This window comes from Phocoena phocoena, chromosome 7 (genome assembly GCF_963924675.1).
Source record: "Phocoena phocoena chromosome 7, mPhoPho1.1, whole genome shotgun sequence".
In the NCBI taxonomy this organism is placed as follows: domain Eukaryota; kingdom Metazoa; phylum Chordata; class Mammalia; order Artiodactyla; family Phocoenidae; genus Phocoena; species Phocoena phocoena.
The window spans coordinates 81,324,497-81,345,043 of NC_089225.1; the positions used below are offsets into that span (position 1 = coordinate 81,324,497).

Here is a 20,547-nt window from a genome sequence, read left to right on the forward strand (position 1 = left end):
AATAAGATTAATTAACAAACTGCAGTACTTTTAAAGTTGCACACATTATAATAGGGCAAATACAATAGTGCTGTTTTAGATTGCAGCTGTTTTTCCAGCTCTCTGTAATAGGTGAACATTGTTACAACTCCAGTATTAAGCAGAAGGCCTCCTTAAGATTCAGTATCAGAGGAAACCCAGGTTGCTGGTACCCACTGAGGCTCCTCCTGAGCCTTCTGAACTGCAGACAACAACTGGGCACATGCATCTTGCAAGCTGTCATTCACAATCACGTGATCCAAAAACTGGCCAAACTGAGTCTCCATTTTTTGGGCTAAATCCTCCATCTCTTGTAGATCTTCATCCTTTAGGAGAAATCGAAAAATATGCATAGCAAACTTAATGAGACAAATAGAAATAATATGCAGTTTATTATTGCTGTTACATTCAGTTGTGTAGCTGTTTATAAACACCATATGTCATATAAATGTCCTCCATTCTAAACCACAAAACTTATGTTTCTATCTTTAGTCTTGCTTAATGTCTCCCAGGTCAGGTTTTCACAAAATTGAGTAACAGTTTGTAGACAGACCAATCCTCTCAACTTCCTATTTGGACTTAAATTATCTTACTCTATTATCTAAACACTTGAAGCTCTCAAACCATATACAACATAAAACCAAAGAAATTTTACCAGTTAAATATAAATAAAACTTAAAACATAAATTTCAAATGCACATTAATCTGATAAGAATGACATTATTTTGCAGATACAAAATGGCCATTTTGCACATGAGGTTGGTATGAACTGGTTCTTTGAAATGAGGCATACCTTTATTACTCTTTGCTTCATGATGACTGAATTCACCTATAATATTGTCTATTTCTACTATTGTGAAATGTTTGTTTAGTCAAGGTCATTTGGCCTTCACTTGGCACTAATGCATTAAATCCATTGCTACTATTTTCTTATTTGTCCACAATAATTAAAATAGTACAACTTATTGCTAATGCAATCATAAACACAAACATAAATACAGGCACTGAGATCTTGTGGCAGTATTCCTTTATAAGATGACCAGAAGCAATTTTGTTAATTTTTTAGATTGCCATAAAAATGAGAACAGAATTTGAAATGCCCATAAGACTCAGAGAATATATCCACAGACTCCACTGTTTGAAATGCAAACTGGAGAATCAAACTTTCCTACGGTAGCCATTGACAAAATAATGAAGATAAAAATAGAGAGATAAAGGATAATATAATGATACCTCATGCTCCCATCAGTAACACATATACTAAAATTGGAATGATGTAGAGATCAGCACGGCCCCTATTCAAGGATGACATGCAAATTCATGGAGCAGTCCATATGTTTAATTTGAGCCTTGCAAGATGAAAAAGTTCTGGAGATCTGCTTCACAATATAAATAGACTTAACACTACTTAACTGTACACTTAAAATGGTTAAGATGGTAAGTTTTGTGTTTCATGTTATATGTTTTTTACCATACACACTTACATGCACACACAAACAAGTGGATGTAATATCTTGATCTAGGTGATGGTTACCTGGGTGCATACACATGTAAAAAGTCATTGAGCTGTACACTTAAGATGTATACACCTTGCTGAATGTATGTTATGATTTAAAATATTTAAAGTGTATTTAACGAAAAAAATATACATGTATATCTGGGAAAAAGAATCACTGATCAATCCCACCTGGCTTGGCCCCTCTATTATTGCTATAATCATTAATAAACATCCTTTGTGTTTTAATATATATTTATAAAGGTATCTCATATTACAGCTGAGATAATTGACTAGAGCATTTTAAAGTAAATTCAAATGCTTTTGTAAAATAAGTAATCTATTTAAAATACACACACCCAATTTCTGTGGGACTGCAAATTGTGGCTTGACGGGTTTTTTGTAAAAAGCTAAACCCAAAAAGAGGAGAAAAATATGAGCAGTCTTATGGTATTATTAAGCTTTATTTTAATATCTATAAATGATGTCCAGTAAAAAGGATAGATGAAACAAAAATCATAAATTTTTGTTTCATTAGAAACAAAAATTATATTCCTTAACATAGGGACGCTCTGGAAACAATACAGTAATTTTTTGACTAGGAAAAAAATCCCACAATACACTCATCTATTTCCTCTGTATCTTACCTTGAACTTCATGTCCACAAAGTAGTTTGTAATGATCTTGGCATTTTTCCGAGATTGCTTCATACAACTCATGCTAGATGGCTTTATAAATATGACATAGGGCTTCAGTTCATGGGTTCGAGCTACTTGAATACCCTACACAGAAAAATTAAATGCACATTTAAAAACAGAAGTCCTAGCAACCAAAATATCTCAGTTGGGAGAGCATGAGATTGAAGATCTAAAAACAGAAGTCCTAATTTCCTAGAACCAACATGAATGTTCTCAAAATTTCTAAGAACAGAAATTAGCAGTTATTTTTAACCAGAGTATATTCTCATGTGCTCCCAAGTCCTCAACTCTAAAAAACATTTTAATAATTAAGAGATGGAGTTCTGGAATCAAAATTAAGATCAAATACTGGTTCTTCCTCTTGCTAGCTATGACATCCTTATTGAAATCTGAGAATAGGATTCTATACATGATCTCATGGGGAAAAGACAAGGATAGACCCTCAAGGCCAATCAGCTCTGTTTCACCCTCACTTCCCTTTCTTCTTGCCATTGTCTCAAACCAGATAAAACTGACATCTTCACACTGACCACCAGTCTGACCACCAAGTGAGAACAAATCTCATGTCCCGTGATTTTCTTTAGCACACAAGATATATTTTTACATGACTACAGAAAATACAAAGAAAATACAGGATTATAAAAATTTGGACTACATGTTGTATGTTTTTTATCTTACCTTAACTTGCTTATTCCTGCTCTATTCCACATATGGTCTCAGGGAGACAGATATCGGTATGAAAACATAGGAACCTCACCTCCTTGTGTAAAGCAACACGTTATTCCCTCCACAAGAAGTTACCTTGATGCCTTCGTGATCAAGGTCAAAGCAAGATTCTTAGTTTTCTTTATGGCTACCTGCTCAGTTCTGTTTTGTTTTGTTTTTTTGTCTGAGAAACTAGATTTTTTTCCTCAGCTAAGACAAGATAATGGCAACTGATCCTTCAAGTAAGATCCTGGTCCTTAGATATGGGAAGTGGCCTTATCCTAACAGAATAAAGTGTCTCAACTACAACCTAAAGCATGTGCATAAAATGGATGACATGCATTCATTACTTTGGGGAGATGGGAAATACACCACCACAGACCCACCTGAGGCTCTAAGTCCATGACACAAATCTTTCCTTCATCAAGGACTGCTTGAACAGCATCCACACTAGTGCCATACAGGTGGCCTTTGTACTCACCATACTCGAGCATCCTGCAAGGGTGGGATAAAGAAAAGAACTGTTTCTACAGGTAAAATATTATTAGTAATAACATAAAGATAAACTCCAACAGAATAGAATAAAATATGTGGACCTTGATGGCACAAAATGAATTAGTGGATATTTGACAGGAGAAAACAGATATGTTAGGAGATCTAGGACTTAACTACTTCTTCAAATTCTCTAAAATCTACAGCTCAGTTCTGCTCCCTCTCCAAACTCAATGATTTGGTGTACTAGTAAATCAATATACATTTCCTTACTTAATTTTCCAGAAGCAAAAAAAAATTACCCTAGGAGTTTTGGACAATGCATAAAAATAGGGGTTCTATTTTGAATGTTAAACAACCAGAGGGGAGAATCAGATTCTGGACGTCTAGCTTACCTGTGACTATACATGAGGCTTTCAAATGTTTCCTTTGACACATAGTGATACTCACGGCCATCCATTTCATAACTCTTTTTGGAACGAGTAGTATCTGACAAAAAAAGGGAATTTTAAAAAAGATTTTAGAATCTTCAAAATGTTTTACTACCCATATGCATTTGGATAAAGATGTCTGATCAAAATAAATTAATTAATACATAAACGGATAGATAAATTTAATGCTAGAACCAAAAAAGGGAGCCAGACTGGTGATAAGAAAGTAGAAGTTCTCATATCAAAATCAGCTAATCATAAGCCTTTGTTAAGTGTTCGTGGTATAAACTAGACCAGAGTGTATTATGGATTAAGCCAAGATAAGAAGGCCCTAAGGGAACTCTTGCTGTTACTTCAGAACAGGAAGTAGTGAAGTATATGTGAGCCCTAAGGTGGCTAAGGCCCCCGGGTAGCAAAACCAGCAATATCTTATGTTTAGATAATGCATTTCCCAAGATCTCATTTCATCTTTCCGTAGTTTACTGGTAAGTAACTGAAGATTTTAGAGAGTAACTAACTTGCTCACATGAATAAAACAAATGAAAAACAAAGTTGAAAACAAGCACCTAGGTGTCCTGAGTCCTCCCAGACTAATGTCTCCTATTATGCCAGATTGTCGCAGATTTTAATGGAGAAAGCTCATGACAGTCTGCAGTTTTGCCCAGATACATTAATATCCAAGTGAGATGGTGATTAGTTTTAGTGATCTCCAGAAAGGAAAGTTTGGTGGAGTCTGGATTCAGTCTGATTCTTTGATATCACCACTTTGATTATAGATTCTTCAGCCTAAATAGTACCTGGTGTAGAACATAGGAGTTCACTTAGTACCTAAAAGTGATTCATTGTCTGCTCATCCATTTATTCAACTAACATATACTGAGTGCCTATGTTCCCGCTATCATGTTAGGTTCTCAGAACACAAAGATGAATAAGACACGGTTCCAACTCTGTGACCTGTATCTACTGCGAAGTTGCTAGTCCCTTAACCTGTATTTAAAAAATTCTCCTTATTCATAAAACAATGTGTATTTGTATTTGATAAAGTTTAAGGATGAAACAGATCAACATCTGATGATATCAACACGTGGAAACAACCAAGTAGGAATTTGAAATAGGCCCTAAATGATAAAAGGAGTTCCAGACATTTCAAGAAGCTCAGAAAGCAAAGGTCATCTGGGGATCATTTTTGTTTTTTCTTTATTCAAGCCTCTCTTTATATCCTTATAGTTCCTACAGTTATGCCACTTCTCCTATAGCATTTTTGTTTTTGTCTTTTGGCCATGCTGCACAGCATGTGGCATCTTTGTGCCCCAACGAGGGATCGGACCTGCGCCCCCTGAAGTGGAAGCATGGAGTCTTAACCACTGGACTGCCAGGGAAGTCCCTCTTCTAAAGCTTTGTACTGAAAAAAATTCTAGTTCTCAGGTGATAGTAAATTATGTTAATATAAGCCTAAGATGACCCTTTCTCCTTGGCTTCTGTTGGACTGTATTTTATATGGTAGGTTAAAGTCTGTGAATTGGTGCATAATTCATTTTAAGGCATTCATTTTAAGCTTAAAACTGTTCACTAAATTTAAAAAGCAAAATATGGACGACATATTCCCACTTTGAATGATGGTTATCCAGACAACTTACAATTCTTCTGTGTTCTGTGGGCATTTTATTTTTATCCAGATTATTGAAAATGGTGATTTCTTTATTAGTTTTTGTTTTTGAGGTTAGTGTCCATTCTTACATATGTAAACTGCACTTGGAAGGCACAACCAATGGAATGTGATCATAAAACAACTTTGTTTTCCCTGGCCCTGGATGAAATTCCCGTGACTCTCCTGATGGCTCTTAGGTTTTAAAAAAAAGTTCATTACCATTCATGCCAAAAACTCAGCCTCAATTTAATAATTAAAATTCCGTTCCCATGTAATAATCGAAATTATGAACTTCATTTATATTTTAGGCTTCTTCTCCCCACAACGGGCTCAGACTGGCCTCACCCAGGGAAGCCTGCCATCACAGAAGTCAGAAGTCAGGAAAGTGAGTTTGATTCAGTTCTCCTCTTCCCTTTCATTGCATTTCTACTTCTCCTCCCCCAATTTTATAGCTCTGCAAGGCTAGAGTGCAGAGAGAGAGAGGCGAGGCGAGCAGCACAGGAAAATTCTTACTTTAATTGATGCTGATGCTGGTTGCTCTTGGCTCCTTTTAGACCTGGCAGATGTTTAAATCTGGCTCTTTATCTCCTAGAGGATGTAGTGGCTTATTTTGCAGAGGCTACCACCACCACCAGCGCTGCTGCATATCCCCAATCCATCTCTATTCCACCTAGCCATCTGTGATTTCTTCCACACCCTCGGGTATCTGGGGGTTCAATTTTGGCCTCCTTTTACAGAGGCTTCCTCTTGGACAAGAACCAAGACAACCCCAGGCTGACTTTCTTCCACGTCATCCACCCAGATCTGGTCCTTAGGAAAAATCACAATTCTTTTGCTGTGACAGACTCTAAAAGGGCAGCTACCTCCCAAAATACAGCCTTTGGCCACTTCCTCTAAGCTCTCATCCTTTAGATTTTTCAGATATAATTCTGACACCAGTCTTCTGTGTCTCCCAAACAGCAGGGAACACATATTAAGTTCTTTAAGTGGTTTTCGTAACTTCTTCTCTCTTGCCTTGAGGTGAAGGGGAAGCACCCACACCCACATGCTCCTCCAGCTTAGATGGTATAATACTTATAGTTTATATAAAATTATATGTGCATATATTAAAATTTAAAATATGATAAAGCATTTAAAGAGGCAAGCACACCGCCAGGAAGATAGTAATTACTGAATGAATGTTAGCCATTATTGCTAAATATTTAGTTTTCCTGAAAGGTTATCTATATGATTGCTAAAAAATGAAGAGTCACCTTTTAAAAGCCTAGCTAGGCTACACGCTAGTAAATCAATTTCCTCTATTAAAATAAATATAGTTAGAAATATTGAGGACTATCTCTTGTGTCTTATATTCTTACAACAAAGATGGTATAACATAGTTAAGTGAGATGAGTACATCTGCAGAGGCAAAGAAAGTTCTACCAAAACATGAACCCCTATGAAAGAAAAAGTAAACGTACGTGGCACAGCACTTTGAAAACGGTTCGGATCAAGTTCAATGAGTTGTCTCCTCAGTTCATTTACTCCAACACCAGAAGGTCCTAAACACAAAACACCACATATGGAAATTATTAGAGGTGGATAAGTAGAGTTACGAGATGAAATCATCACTTCAGTCTTCCTGTTGAAGACACTTGAGAGCACATGGTATTGGGGAAATAACATAGTTTCCATTCTCATGAATTGAAATAAACTCTTCCCAGGAAACCCTTGGGAATTTTCTTGGTGACCCATGGAGTAACCCACACTTCTCCAACATTCAGAAATGAGGTAGGGAATTGCAGGAACCTGTCACCCCAGCAAACTTTGTCTAATGTTGGATATTCAGAATTCTCTGGCCTCGAGTCAGATCATTTGAGACAAGCTGCCTTTTCTCTTCCCATGAAGTTCCTATCACATCACAACCAGCTTCCACAATTACAGAATTCAGGGACACATCTCCTGACAGATGGTGGAGTCAGCACCCCCATGTGCAACTGGAGATAGGGCTGGCTTCATGAGCAGAGAACTGTGTGGTCCACAAGCCCATGCTTAGGCTACTGCGCTTGGCTTAATGCTCTTCTGCTCCCACATTGAAATTCTGAATCATTTTTGAATAACGGGCTTTTGCATTTTTATTTTGCCCAGCATCCTAAAAATTCTGTAGCTGGTCCTGGCTGTAAGGTATGTTGTTCTGCTCCGAAGGGGCCTGCCTTGATCACAGCTGGAATACACAGAGAAGGTGGCATTAAGAGGTAAGTTCCTACTGCTGCAGTAACCAGCTTTGCAGAGATCTTGGTCACAACGTAGATCATCTCAGGGCTTCCCTGGTGGCGCAGTGGTTAAGAATCCGCCTGCCAATGCAGGGGACACAGGTTCAAGCCTTGGTCCAGGGAGCTCCCACATGCTGTAGAGCAACTAAGCCCGTGCGTCACAGCTACTGAGCCTGCGCTCTAGAGCCCAGAAGCCACAACTACTGAGCCCACGTGCCACAGCTACTGAAGCCCACGCACCTAGAGCCCATGCTCCGCAACAAGAGAAGCCACTGCAATGAGAAGCCCATGCACCGTAGGGAAGAGTAGCTCCAGCTCGCTGCAACTAGAGAAAGACAGAGTGCAGCAGCGAAGACCCAACACAGCCAAAAATACATAAAGTAAATTTTTTGAAAAAGTAGATCATCCCAGCACTATATTTGCCCTGTTCTTCAGCACCAAAGATACAGTCCTGAAGACTTATAGGCACTTCTAAAGGAGACGGTTACAAATTTCTTAAGGAAATGAATCTTAAGCATTTTTATTTCTAATACAGACTAATGATCCAGTCTGGGGGGAAACATTCATCTATAATTATAGAACAAATTCTAAACCAGATACTAAAAAAATCTCGCTTATAACCTAATCATACTACACCTTGTTATTACACAGGTTCATATACACCATGGCATACTGCATTCAATTGTAGACAATTAAAGCATGATCCATAACGTTTTATTTATAAACACACATAAAAAACAAGCTTTATTTATTTATTTAATTTTCTTGCAGTACGCGGGTCTCTCACTGTTGTGGCCTCTCCCGTTGCGGAGCACAGGCTCCGGACGCGCAGGCTCAGCGGCCATGGCTCACGGGCTCAGCCGCTCCGCGGCATGTGGGATCCTCCCGGACCGGGGCATGAATCCGCGTCCCCTGCATCGGCAGGAGGACTCTCAACCACTGCGCCACCAGGGAAGCCCAGGCTTTATTTTTTTTAAGGTGTTTATATGCAGGTCCATAAAGACTCTTACTTTTACCACTACTCCCAATGCAAGACTACTGAATCCAGGAGAGCCTCGCCATGGATGAGGAGACACTGCCTTCGGGGACATACCCACAAGCACGATGAGGCGATGCTTGTCTGCAGGGCGTCGCTGGTACCGCACCACCTCCTCGTACGGGGCGCCCGCTGCGCCGGAGCAGGTGCTGGCGCCGCACACCTTGGCTTGCAGCTGTCTGAGGTGGGACCAGCGGCGGCAGAGGCGCATGCTTCGACGGAAACCGGCTGCGAGGGAAGAAACGTACAGGACGTGAGACCCAGGGCAGGAGAGGTCGCTTCCTGTCTCACACCGGAAGAAGCGTGCGGTGACTGTGATCCAGAAGAGTTAATTAACACATATCTGTCTGAAGGTAGAAGATAGGAAGCAATACAAAGGAAAACAGCAAAATGCCCCCACGTGACCTCTAAGTTGCGTCCAGCGCCTGCTATGTGCCGGGCATTGGTGCTGGGGATACAGTGGTCAACTAAACCAAGCCCATTTCCTCATGGAATTTACATTTTATGCAGGAGGAGAGAGAAAAATAAACTGCAACAAAAGTAAGTGCTTAGAAGAAGGGTAAGTGGATAGTGACCGGGATGCTTTTTCAGGTTGGAGGTTCATTTAAGCGTCTCTGAAAAGTCGACATTGAGCAGGGCTCTGAATGATGTAGCGGAGCCAGGTGAGGAGGCGTCTGTGGGGAAGAGCAGTCCAGGCTGAGGGAACAGCATTGCAAAGGTGCAGAGAAAGGATCTTGCTTGGAGTGCTTGAGGAAGATAAGGAGGCCTGTGTACTGAGGGGCAGTGAGCAGTAGGGAGAGTGGTAGGAAATGGCGTTGGAAAGGAAGCCAGGAGGCCACACAGAGACTTGGTCAAGTGTTGGATTGGGGTCAAAGTGGGATGGGAAGTCGCTGGACAGTGGAGGGTTGGGTGTGACATGATTTGACTTATGACACAGGCAGGTTAGGTGGTTGCCCACCACTGTATGCTCAGTGGCAGAGTTGGACATTTTAGTGGTGATTTCCAAACTCCTAGAATCCCACATAATCTGCCTACTGAATCACAGGCCTTTCTGGTATTTTCAGAGCCATTCCCAGGTCCTGTCAGAAGATGGAGCTAGGGACTATATGTGAATATATAAATACGCACACATTTACATTGCTTGTATCTATATGTGTTGAACACCATGAGTTCACACCAATGCCTACAATGCCAATTCGACACTACAGTTTTCATTCTAGCCTTCCTCCATTCCATATGGGTAACTCCTTTCTTTAAGAGTGGGAAATCTAGCTCTTATTCGCCTCAATACATTTACTTATTGTATCAATTAACAGCACCTGGGCAGGATGGGGGACGCATAGTAAGGTGAATACATTATGGAACAGACTGGAAGAAAACAAAAGACTTGTGTTTGATGAATAATTAGGAGATATCCAATATAAACCAGATGAATTACAATAAATGATCAACACATCAGAATACTGATTATTTTTTTAAAAAAGGATAGAAACCAGAACAAGGAACAAGTTTGGGAACATCCCTCAGCAAAAGAAGCTTTCAGAAGAGTCAGGCTCATTCATAATTCATATAATAAGTTATATTCATATGAATATAACTTAGCAAGTGACAAAGACCCACCTTTTATTAATCATTACCTACCAATATAGAACTTCTGGCCATAGCCAACGAATTCCTCCTTGTCTGTAACACAGCAAATGGCAGGAACAGAATATGGCAGAGGAGAATGAGAACTTTACTTAGAATGGATGCATGAAATTATCTTCAAATCTTCAAGAGACACTATTTCAGTAGATGGCAGCACAGCTGACTTTATCCTTGAGTGCCTTATTAAAAAATGTCCTAAGCACTTTCCATCCTATCACATGCACCGAACTATATAGAGACACTATCCAGAAATTTAGCAATACACTGAACGTATTCTGTCTAGTATGGTTGGAACAAAAAACTATCATAGTCTTCTTTAAAGTTATAAGAACGATATTGAGTCATAGTAAAAACATAAATTTGGGTATGCATTTTTAAATGTACCCAAAGAAAACAGATTTTCAAAAAAGGAAACATATAAACTGGTCTTGGCTTTAACTCATAGATATGGTGTTCTGTAGGTCCTATAATTAAACTCTTTGTTAGAAATGGGTTTTTATTCTTTTCCCTTATGAAGTGGTTCATTCTGTATGAAATTAGTATTTGTTTTATGGCTGCAAATTGTTTCTGACTGTCCAGGACTCTGAGAGACAAAAGTTAGGAAAACTGTGCCCAGCAGTAACATCTAGAGCTTATTTAAGCTTCTGTCTCTGCTTCCACTGGGGTCTCAGAAAAATTGTCCAAAACTCTGAGAAAAAATATTATAAATATATCATTTTCAAGTTACTTTTTACTAACATGTATTCTTTTTCACGTATACAACTCTGTTCTGATCATCGAAATAATATAGAAAGAGCATTTGTTTATAGAATGAACGGACATATACCTTTCTTTCTTAACCTTTGTGTTTAAACACCCATTTTAAAATATAAAGAAAACACACCAATATCAATTCCATCTTCTGGTAAGTAAGCATATTTTTCTAACTGAAAATTGGAAATGAGTTTAAAAGGAAATGTTTACTTAGGGATACAGTGATAAAGTTTAATTACTTTCATTGTTCATTTAAAAATATTTTCTATGACATTGTATATCTCATCACTGATTTCACCCTTAAAATATCATATCTTATCTTAAAATATATCCAGTCAAGTATTCATGTTGAGGCACTGAAAGATCTCAAACATAGCTCTATTTGGCTTATCAAGGACATAAAAATGAGTAGTCACCTTCTGAAAGTTCCTCTGGAGATTTGGATAAGTGAAGAAACAAACATGAAAAAGTTAAGCCTTTGAGAAGATCAAGTTGGCAAAATAAAGACAAATAACAATAAAGACAAATGACACAAGTGAGGCATTCATGTCACCCTTAGAGAAAGTTGTAACCTGGTCAAGACCTGCCAAGGCAAATGAACGACACACAACTGGAAACTCAGAAACTCGTTGGACCTGCCTCTGCTGCCCAGCAGACAGTAACTTTTCCTGCAAGTTGCTTATCTAGACTCTCCTTGAAGGCTTTCTATCCATGCAGACTCCTCTCTACTTGGTTGGCAAAGAATGGGGCTTGAAAGAGAAATTTTCAAGGCAACCGATTTGAGCCTCTTCCCTTCTCTCCCAGAGGCCATCTAGCTGCAGCCCTGTGAAGGCGAGGAAGTGGTGGAAGGGCCACTGGGGAAGCTCTGCAACAGCCTCTGGCCCGAGTGTCCTCATTCCTTACCTGTCCGGGTCCAGTCACACATTTCCATCTCCAACTGGTCCCTTGAAGACAGGTGCAACTGAACACAGAGTGTACTGTTTTCTTTGTTTTCTAGACATCTCGAAACATCCATCACCCCTGTTTTTGTTTGTTTGGTTTTTGTTGGGGGGTGTATGTTTTTATGTGTTTTTTAAAATGGCATTCCTAATTAGACTATACCATCCAGAAAGATCCAAAGAGGTCACATGATACTTCATTCAGAGAAGACTTGGGACCAAAACTGAAGAAACTTAACTGCCCATTAAATGCTCTAAGTAACAGAATTAAGCATCATGAATGACTGTCATTACTTATTTAGAAAACATGCCAGCTGGGTGCCAATTGTTCCTTAACTGAGCTCCCAAGTGAGCTGGATTCAGAATAATGTACTTGAGAGTTCTCGCTCTTTCGACAAAGAGAAGTCCAGAAGGAGTGCTTTGCAGTAACTAAGGGCAGCTGCACACTTTCCTCTGCAGTGCTGTTATTAGAGAACTAGCTGCTGATTGCCCCTATTACTTCTTCATTAAAATGCTGGCTAACACTCATGCACTTACATTCTAAGCACTTTACTTATATAAATTATTTTTCCCACTTTAGACATGGGCACCTGAAGGGCAGAGAGGTTACGTGACAGATGACCCCTGTCTAGTTGGACCAGGATTCATGCTTGGAGAATCCAGCTCCAGTCCATGGCATTGACCACTGCAACATTGCCTCTCCTTTCACAGACATCACAATACCTCTAAGCCTCAACCACAACTTTGGCATGTAGAGTGTCTCCCAACAAAATGATGCGTTGAACAGAGCAAAGAAGGATGACTATAATCCAGAGGAATTAAAAATTAAACCAATCCCAAACATTGAACCAAGTGTAGATCATTAAATTACCCCTAACAGGAAATTCCCTGGCAGTCCAGTGGTTAGGACTTGACGCTTTCACTGCCGTGGCTCGGGTTCAGTCCCTGGTCTGGGAACTAAGAAACTTAGATCCCACAACCTGGGCAGCAGTGTGGGGGGGAAAAAAAAAAAGCTTACCCCTAACAAGCCAACTATCTAATTGAAAATAGGAAATTTAGAGGCAACATAAATGGTACATAAATAATTTAGGTGAGTAGTTCCCAACTCCATGTGTCTCAATACATTTTTTAATGATTTTTTTTTATGTGGAACATTTTTAAACTCTTTATTGAATTTGTTACAATATTGCTTCTGTTTCATGTTTTTGATTTTTTGGCCGTGAGGCATGTGGGATCTTAGCTCCCTGACCAGGAATTGAACCCACACCCCCTGCACTGGAAGGCGAAGTCTTAACCACTGGACTGCCAGGGATGTCCCAATGCTATCTTCCATTATAACTAATATTTATAACAATCTCTCTAAGCTTAAAAAATGAAATTCATAGATACATTCTAACACATCATTTTAAAACAGCAACGTAATGCTCTAACTGTAATGTAAAGGAAAATTAAAAGGAAGTAATTTGTGTTTTAAAAGTACGTGTTTCAAAAAGTATATATTTCAAAATATAAATCTTCGGGCATGGCTTCTCTAGAAGACATAAACTATTAGATGCTTATACCTACTTATACTGAAGAAGCATGGATTTAAAGGAAGTGAGATCAGAAAATAGTCCTTATATGAAGTATAGAAAAATAGAAGAGCAAAGTAACAAGTGGAGACTAGAACAAAGAGTGTTCTGATAACAGACCAGATTTATGGGTATATATGGGAAAGAGGGAAATTGCCTTAACTGAGGTAGGTGTAATATGCCAAAGCACTGATGAAATGGAGAAAATGAGGAAACATCATACACTTGGAAGCAAGTTAGTAATGTTAACATGCTCCAAAAGGTTGCCAGTTTTTCAAAATACTCCATGGGGCTTACTTTGTTACTAATAACGTCAACATTACGTTGAGGAACAGACACTTGATGATACCATGTGTCATCAATAATGGCAATAACATATTAAAGAAAATAATTGGTTTGGTATAGATACCTCACTTTCCAGTTGATTTAATATCAGTATGGATTAGAATGTGTGGAATAAATTATTCAGTAATTTCAAGGCAATGTGTTTATTCTGTTTAAATGTCTCTCTCCATAATGACTGTCTTCTAAACCAATGAGCTTTTCATGTTACATCTTGTGAAAACTTACATCACTGTTGTGTACTAAAGAACTACTTACTCAGATTCCTAATGAGTTTTGTCCAGCAGGACATTCAGGAGATCATGCAGGATGGTCTCACACACAGCAGGTCATCTAGCATCCCTGACTCCCACCAGCTAAAGGCCAGTAGTGTCCCCAATCAATGTGACAACCCAAAAATGCCCCCATAGGCTTCCAAAATGTCCCTAATGAGAAGCACTGAGTATGGTGAAGTTTACAATATCTCATGGCTATACTGTTGATGTCTTTAAGCAATTATTGTATCATTAAAAGTGTTTTTAAAGTTATACCAACATTTGGAATATACATTTAAAATCAGTATAAAATATTCACGTTTTATTTACCAGATTCAAATGTTTCTTCATCTGTGGTTTTCCACGGAGGCAAAAAACCAAAAGTATAGTTACATTACTATCCATACTGAGTCTATAGTTCAACAGTCTAATTCCCTGACCCTACGATTCTGCACACACACCACTTTTAAAATGTTTTTCCTAAATCAAGGCCAACTCAGTGGTGTGTCTGTGGCATATAAAGCCTTAAATGAGTATATATAAGCAGTGGGGCTGTGATGACAAGAAGGGGTACAGCAGGAGCTTAAAATGAATAAATAAAATCATAAAATAGAAAAGAATAAATAAAATTAAATTAAAAAGAAGCTCAGAGGGAAGGAAAAGGTGGAATGTCATGGCAAACACCAATAGATGGTTGGATTCTATACAGCTTTGCTGCTAGAGGTTTGCTTGAAGCTTTGGGGGGGTCCATAAGCAAGGGGAGTGTGGCTAGAAGAGGGAGCATATGAATGGCCTGGTTGGGTTAGGGTTGTTCAGGTGACTGAGAAATACCTGAGATAAACCAAGTCCCTCATCGGTTAAAACGATTCTCGTTAGTGTTTTAGAGAGACATTAAGCATAAAAAAACTAGAATTTATATGGAGAGCAATTAGAAATATATAGCAATGTTACCAACACACACATCCTTACATCAGGCAACGCTGCATCTAAGGTATACACACATTTGTGAAACAATATATTTAGCATTGTTTATAATAGAAAAGATTGGACATAATTCAAATGTCTACCAATAAGTGATTATATAAATGCACAATAACTTATTTAACCAATAAACCGTTTAAAATATATGAGGAGGCTCTTTATGTACTATGATGGAATCATCTGCAGGATATGTATTATTAAGTAAAAAAGCCAGGAATGGAACAGTGTATATAGCATACCATCAAAGAGTACATGCACTTGTGTTTTAAAAAGAAATGAGAATGAGGGTGTGGGAGAGGAGAAAAAAATATACATCGTTGCACAGAATATGTCTGGAGGGATGCCCAAGAAACTGAGAGCATTTACTGCCTCAAGAAAGAAAACGGAGTAGGGGAACAGGAAGAGAGAGGGAATTTTACTGAATATACTTTTGTAGTTTTTGAATTTTAAATATGTGAATGTGTTACCTAATAAAAAATTTTAATTAAAATTACAGAAGGGAAATGAATAGTACTGCAAGTTAAAAACAAAAAACCCAGGATGTGTACTTGGTAAAATAAATATAATGTCAGCGTTATTCTGTAGTTGTTCTGGGAAATACATGTAAATCTTTGAAATACCCAGTATTTAAACATTTCATATCATTATTTAATGTCTAAAAACTAGATTAACCCATAAAGCCAAGACAAAGTCACCTGTCAGACTAAAGACTCTTCAACTAGTCTTCCAACAAAATCCTAGTGATTCTTGAACCAATCTTAGTTCTGCCACTAAATTTGAAAAATCTTCTCCCAATTTCCAAAACAAAATCTAAAAACAGAAATGTGAAGTATTTCTCAGAAATTTGGAACACATGACTATTGATCTATACTAGAATCTACCAGAAAATGGTATCAAACAATAACAAAATAGATATTTTGCTTTTTTAAAATCTGATATCTCATAGGGAGGGTGGGAGGGAGACGCAAGAGGGAGGAGATATGGGGATGTATGTGTACGTATAGACGATTCACTTTGTTATACAGCAGAAACTAGCACATCATTGTAAAGCAATTATACTCCAATAAAGATGTTTTAAAAATAAATAAATAGGGGCTTCCCTGGTGGTGCAGTGGTTGAGAGTCCGCCTGCCAATGCAGGAGACACGGGTTCGTGCCCCGGTCCGGGAGGATCCCACATGACACGGAGCGGCTGAGCCCGTGAGCCATGGCCGCTGAGCCTGCGCGTCCGGAGCCTGCGCGTCCGGAGCCTGTGCTCCGCAACGGGAGAGGCCACAGCAGTGAGAGGCCCGCGTACCGCAAAATAATAATAATAATAATAAAATAAATAAATAAAAATTTAAAAATAAAAATCTGATATCTCAATATTTTATAGTATTTCACAATGTAACACCTGAGTGTTACTGTGTGTTCCTGTGATCATTTCCAGAATACTGCTTTCTAGAACACTTTCTAAAAGGTTGGTCTGAAGCATGGAGACATTCCTGCAGCTGTGCTTCCCTTCCATGTGTCAGAACCACAGAAAAAGGCTGCGGTGGGGGATTTATTTTACACATTTCTTCCAGAAAATAGGCCTGTGGCCCCTTTGACTGACTGCTTCAGGAAATCTATAGCTGAGCTGCTTCATATTTCTGCTGGTGGTAAATGTATCAAGAGGAAATGCTACCTGCTTCCACACATTTCTCGTCAATCTTCATGTCATCTTCTATAAAAGAGCATAGAAAGGGAAAACTTGAAGTTAAAATGTTAGTATCACAAATGAAATTCCCTATGTATAGGCTTATGGCAATGAAACTCAGACCACCCTGTAATCGTGTTATTCTTACAGCTATCTCTCACTCGGAGAGATAAAAAGGGCTCTACTGTACTAAATGAAAATGTAGGCTATGGGAGGCCACAGGACATCGAATGGTTAAAATTCTAAAAGCACAGGCTTTTGAATACTGGACAAATTAGTTTACCTCTAAGCCTCATCTTCTGTCTATAAATGGGGGTAGTAATAATACCTACCACATAGGATAGGATTGAGATATGCAGGAAAAGCTCAGGCACATGGTAAGTGCTCAATAATGTTAATTATTTTTACCTTTAGCTGGGATGTATGTATGAGAATAAAAGAATATAACTTTTAAAACTGTTCATCCTAATACTCAAAGCTCTTTACAGTGTGACCCAAACCCAGCTTTGAAAACTGCTGTCTCTTTCTTGTATCTTACACTCCTGTTAGAGCAGACTCCATTGATTCTTCCTCTGTGCCTTTGCTTAGGCTGTTCCCTTAGCCTGTAATACTTCAAGGTCCATCTCAACACTGATCAAAATGAATATCCTTGCCATGAACTGCACAGCATTTTCTTCCTACTACCTTGAATTCTCTGCTGTTGCACATCTACTCTGCCTCATAATATAATCATTTGGGTGTTTGCCTTATTAGCCCTCCTAGACACCTCCTTGAAAAGTGGAAATCATCTTAACTAATTTTTATGTATTTTATAGAGCTTAGTGTCTTCCACAGAGTAGGCACATGACTAATTATCTATTAAACTGAATTTCCCTTTTAATATCAGAATAGTTGATTTGAACATACGTTGTTAAAAAAATTTTTTTTCTTTCGGCACTGTATATCTTGAGCCTAGCACAATACCCACAATTCCCAGGTGATCAATAAATACTATTTTAATAAATGTCTTATATGTTGTAAAAGTGCAAATTATAGTTTGTATAATAAGCTATAATATTATAAAGTAATATAATAAATTTATCATCACTTCCTTAAAGATCATATCATTGATTGTTTTTAAGTAAAATATGCAATATGAACAATTTTATGAAATAATACTGTTTTATAGAGATAGGAGCACAGATGAACAAGGAACATAGCTGAGATTTTTAACACTGTCGTTCAATTCCTTATATTCATTTAGAGATTATTTTCCAGATCAGTAATTTATAACAGTGAATTCATTAGTTCCTAGCACATAACTAGAGGGTTTTAATTTAAAGGCAAACAAAAACTAAAATTGGCATTCCTGTTTTACAGAGGCCAGGAGAGACTCTCTAATAACAGCACAAGTAGTCACGGTTTTTCTAATATGTAACTCTGGGGTCTAAAAGAGCCACGGATTTTGCGCTCTCAAAATTAACAATTCCAGGGACTTCCCTGGTGGTCCAGTGGTAAAGAATCTGCCTTACAATGCAGGGGATGCGGGTTCAATCCTTGGTGGGGGACCTAAGATCCCACATGCTGCAGGGCAACAAAGCCTGCATGCCACATCTACTGAGTTTGGGCAACTCAACTAGAGAACCCATGTGTCGCAAACTACAGAACCCACGTGCTCTGGAGCCCGCGCGCCATAGCTAGAGAGAATTCCGCGCGCTGCAGCGAAAGATCCTGCATGCTTCAACAAAGATCCCACACGCCACAACTAAGACCCAACGCAGCCTAAAATAAATAAATAAATCTTTTATAAAAAATGAACAATTCCACACTATGGGCTAGGGTGAGTGTTATGGACTGATTTGTACCCTCCACAAATGCATACATATGTTGAAATCCTAGCCCCCAGATGACTGTATTTGGAGATGGGGTCTCTAAGGAGATAATTAAGATTAAATGAGGTCATAAAGTTGGGGCCCTAATCCAAAAGGACTGGTGGCCTTATAAGAAGAGGAAAAGAAACCACACTAATCTCTATCTCTCTCTCTTTCTCTCTCTTCTCCCTTTCTCCCCACATACTTCTCCCACTCCACATTCACGGAGGAAAGGCCATGTGAGCACACAGAGAGAAGGCAGCCATCTGCGAGCCAGGAAGAAAAGTCTCCTCAGAAACCAACCCTGTCAGAACATTGATCTTGGACTTAGAGCCCCCAGAACTGTGAGAAATAAATGTCTGTGGTTAAAGTCACCCAGTCTGTGTGATCTTGCTATGGCAGCCTGAGCTGACAGACAGTGGGCTTGTCACCCAGCAAGACCACAGGGACCCAAGGGCCTGTCCATGTTCCTCCCCCTCCCCTTTCCAATTTCAGGGATGAAATGTGGATGGTGGCAAAGGGGACTGCTCTTCTCTCTTCTTTTCCCCTCTCCACAAGTAGACAGCGTCTTGCTTTCTTGCTTGTGTGTGTGTGTTTGGCATCATAATGAGTCATCTTGGTGTCTGAGCATGGAGAAGGGAGAGGTAATAACTGGAGGCCCCATTTGCCCCTGATGTAGTGCCCTTCAGACAGAGAGCAACTTTAATCCAGACCATGCTGTTTGCAACTTCTGACAATGTTCTTACCTTATCAATCTTTTCATCCATACAATGGGAACAATAACAATTTCATTACAGGGTTATTTTTAGACATTGTGTACAAAGCAGTTGAAACAAAACAGAGGATCAGTTTCACAACTTTCATTGAATTCTTACCATGTGCTGTGTTAGATTCTGGGGCTGCCTGTAAATGTTGGTTCTCTTTTCTTGTATTCCTCTCAGTGTTAAGAACAATTACACAGTGTGTGTTCTTTTGACTGACATCTTTTTATAAATTAGGGTATTAGTGATTAGCACACTATGAGGTACACAGGAAGAGCTTAATAAATAGTGAATTGAAATTGAAGTGAATTAAGAAAACGATAGGAAATTTCTAGGAGGCTTTGGAGATGAGTTTTTTTTCCTCACAAATACTATTTCTTACCTTCTTCCATAGAAATCGCTGGGTACAGAAAAATGATTGAAGCAGGGGAAAAAAGAGAGAGCGGGCACAATAGTTTATGCTATAGAATATCAGATTAATTTACCTACAGTAAGAAAAGCAATGTGCCAAAATTATTCTCTAAAAATTCAATGGAGATTTAGTAACAAAATGATAAGTGAATATCCTATAGAAACCAATAAATTTATGAGCCTTGTTGGAAATGGGATCTGTTTGCTTCTGGCAAATCCTATTCCCTTCTATCCCGATAAGCTCTGTAAGAGTTGCATTCTATTCATTTCTGAATTGATGCGCTTATTATTTATTCATTATATTTTAGGAACTCAAGTCTGGAATGGAAAGAAGGAAAGAAAGAGAGAGAGAAAGGGAGGAAGAAAAGAAGGAAGGAGGAGAGAGAGGAAGGAGAGAGAGAGAGGGGGGAGGGAAAGAAAGAGGGATGACAATTACAAGTGCATATTCAGCAAATAACTTTTTAATAACATCTGTAAACTAACATACGCCTGGAATTTTTCAATAACTCTTGAGTAATAAAGTTGCCTATGCATCCTGAGTAGTAACCCTTTCCTGAGATTTTTTTTCCCATGGTAACATTCAGGCA

General features: G+C 38.7%; 1 protein-coding gene and 1 non-coding gene across 2 annotated transcripts in view; one reads left to right on the forward strand and one right to left on the reverse strand.

The window, feature by feature from the left end:
- Window positions 1-152: 152 nt before the first annotated feature.
- The window catches only part of MPP4 (MAGUK p55 scaffold protein 4), a 37,844-nt gene continuing 17,449 nt past the window's right edge, over window positions 153-20,547 (reverse strand). The window contains exons 11-21 of the mRNA XM_065880599.1: window positions 19,932-19,949; window positions 16,927-16,965; window positions 14,611-14,631; window positions 11,592-11,606; window positions 10,417-10,458; window positions 8,833-9,003; window positions 6,948-7,028; window positions 3,804-3,897; window positions 3,303-3,411; window positions 2,161-2,295; window positions 153-344 (exon numbers count right to left, since the gene is read on the reverse strand). Coding sequence (XP_065736671.1) covers window positions 153-344; window positions 2,161-2,295; window positions 3,303-3,411; window positions 3,804-3,897; window positions 6,948-7,028; window positions 8,833-9,003; window positions 10,417-10,458; window positions 11,592-11,606; window positions 14,611-14,631; window positions 16,927-16,965; window positions 19,932-19,949 — 917 coding nt within the window. The remainder of the gene's footprint in view (window positions 345-2,160; window positions 2,296-3,302; window positions 3,412-3,803; window positions 3,898-6,947; window positions 7,029-8,832; window positions 9,004-10,416; window positions 10,459-11,591; window positions 11,607-14,610; window positions 14,632-16,926; window positions 16,966-19,931; window positions 19,950-20,547) is intronic.
- Window positions 1,255-1,358, forward strand: LOC136126147 (U6 spliceosomal RNA). Its single transcript, XR_010656046.1, has one exon. It is a non-coding gene; the product is annotated as a U6 spliceosomal RNA (small nuclear RNA).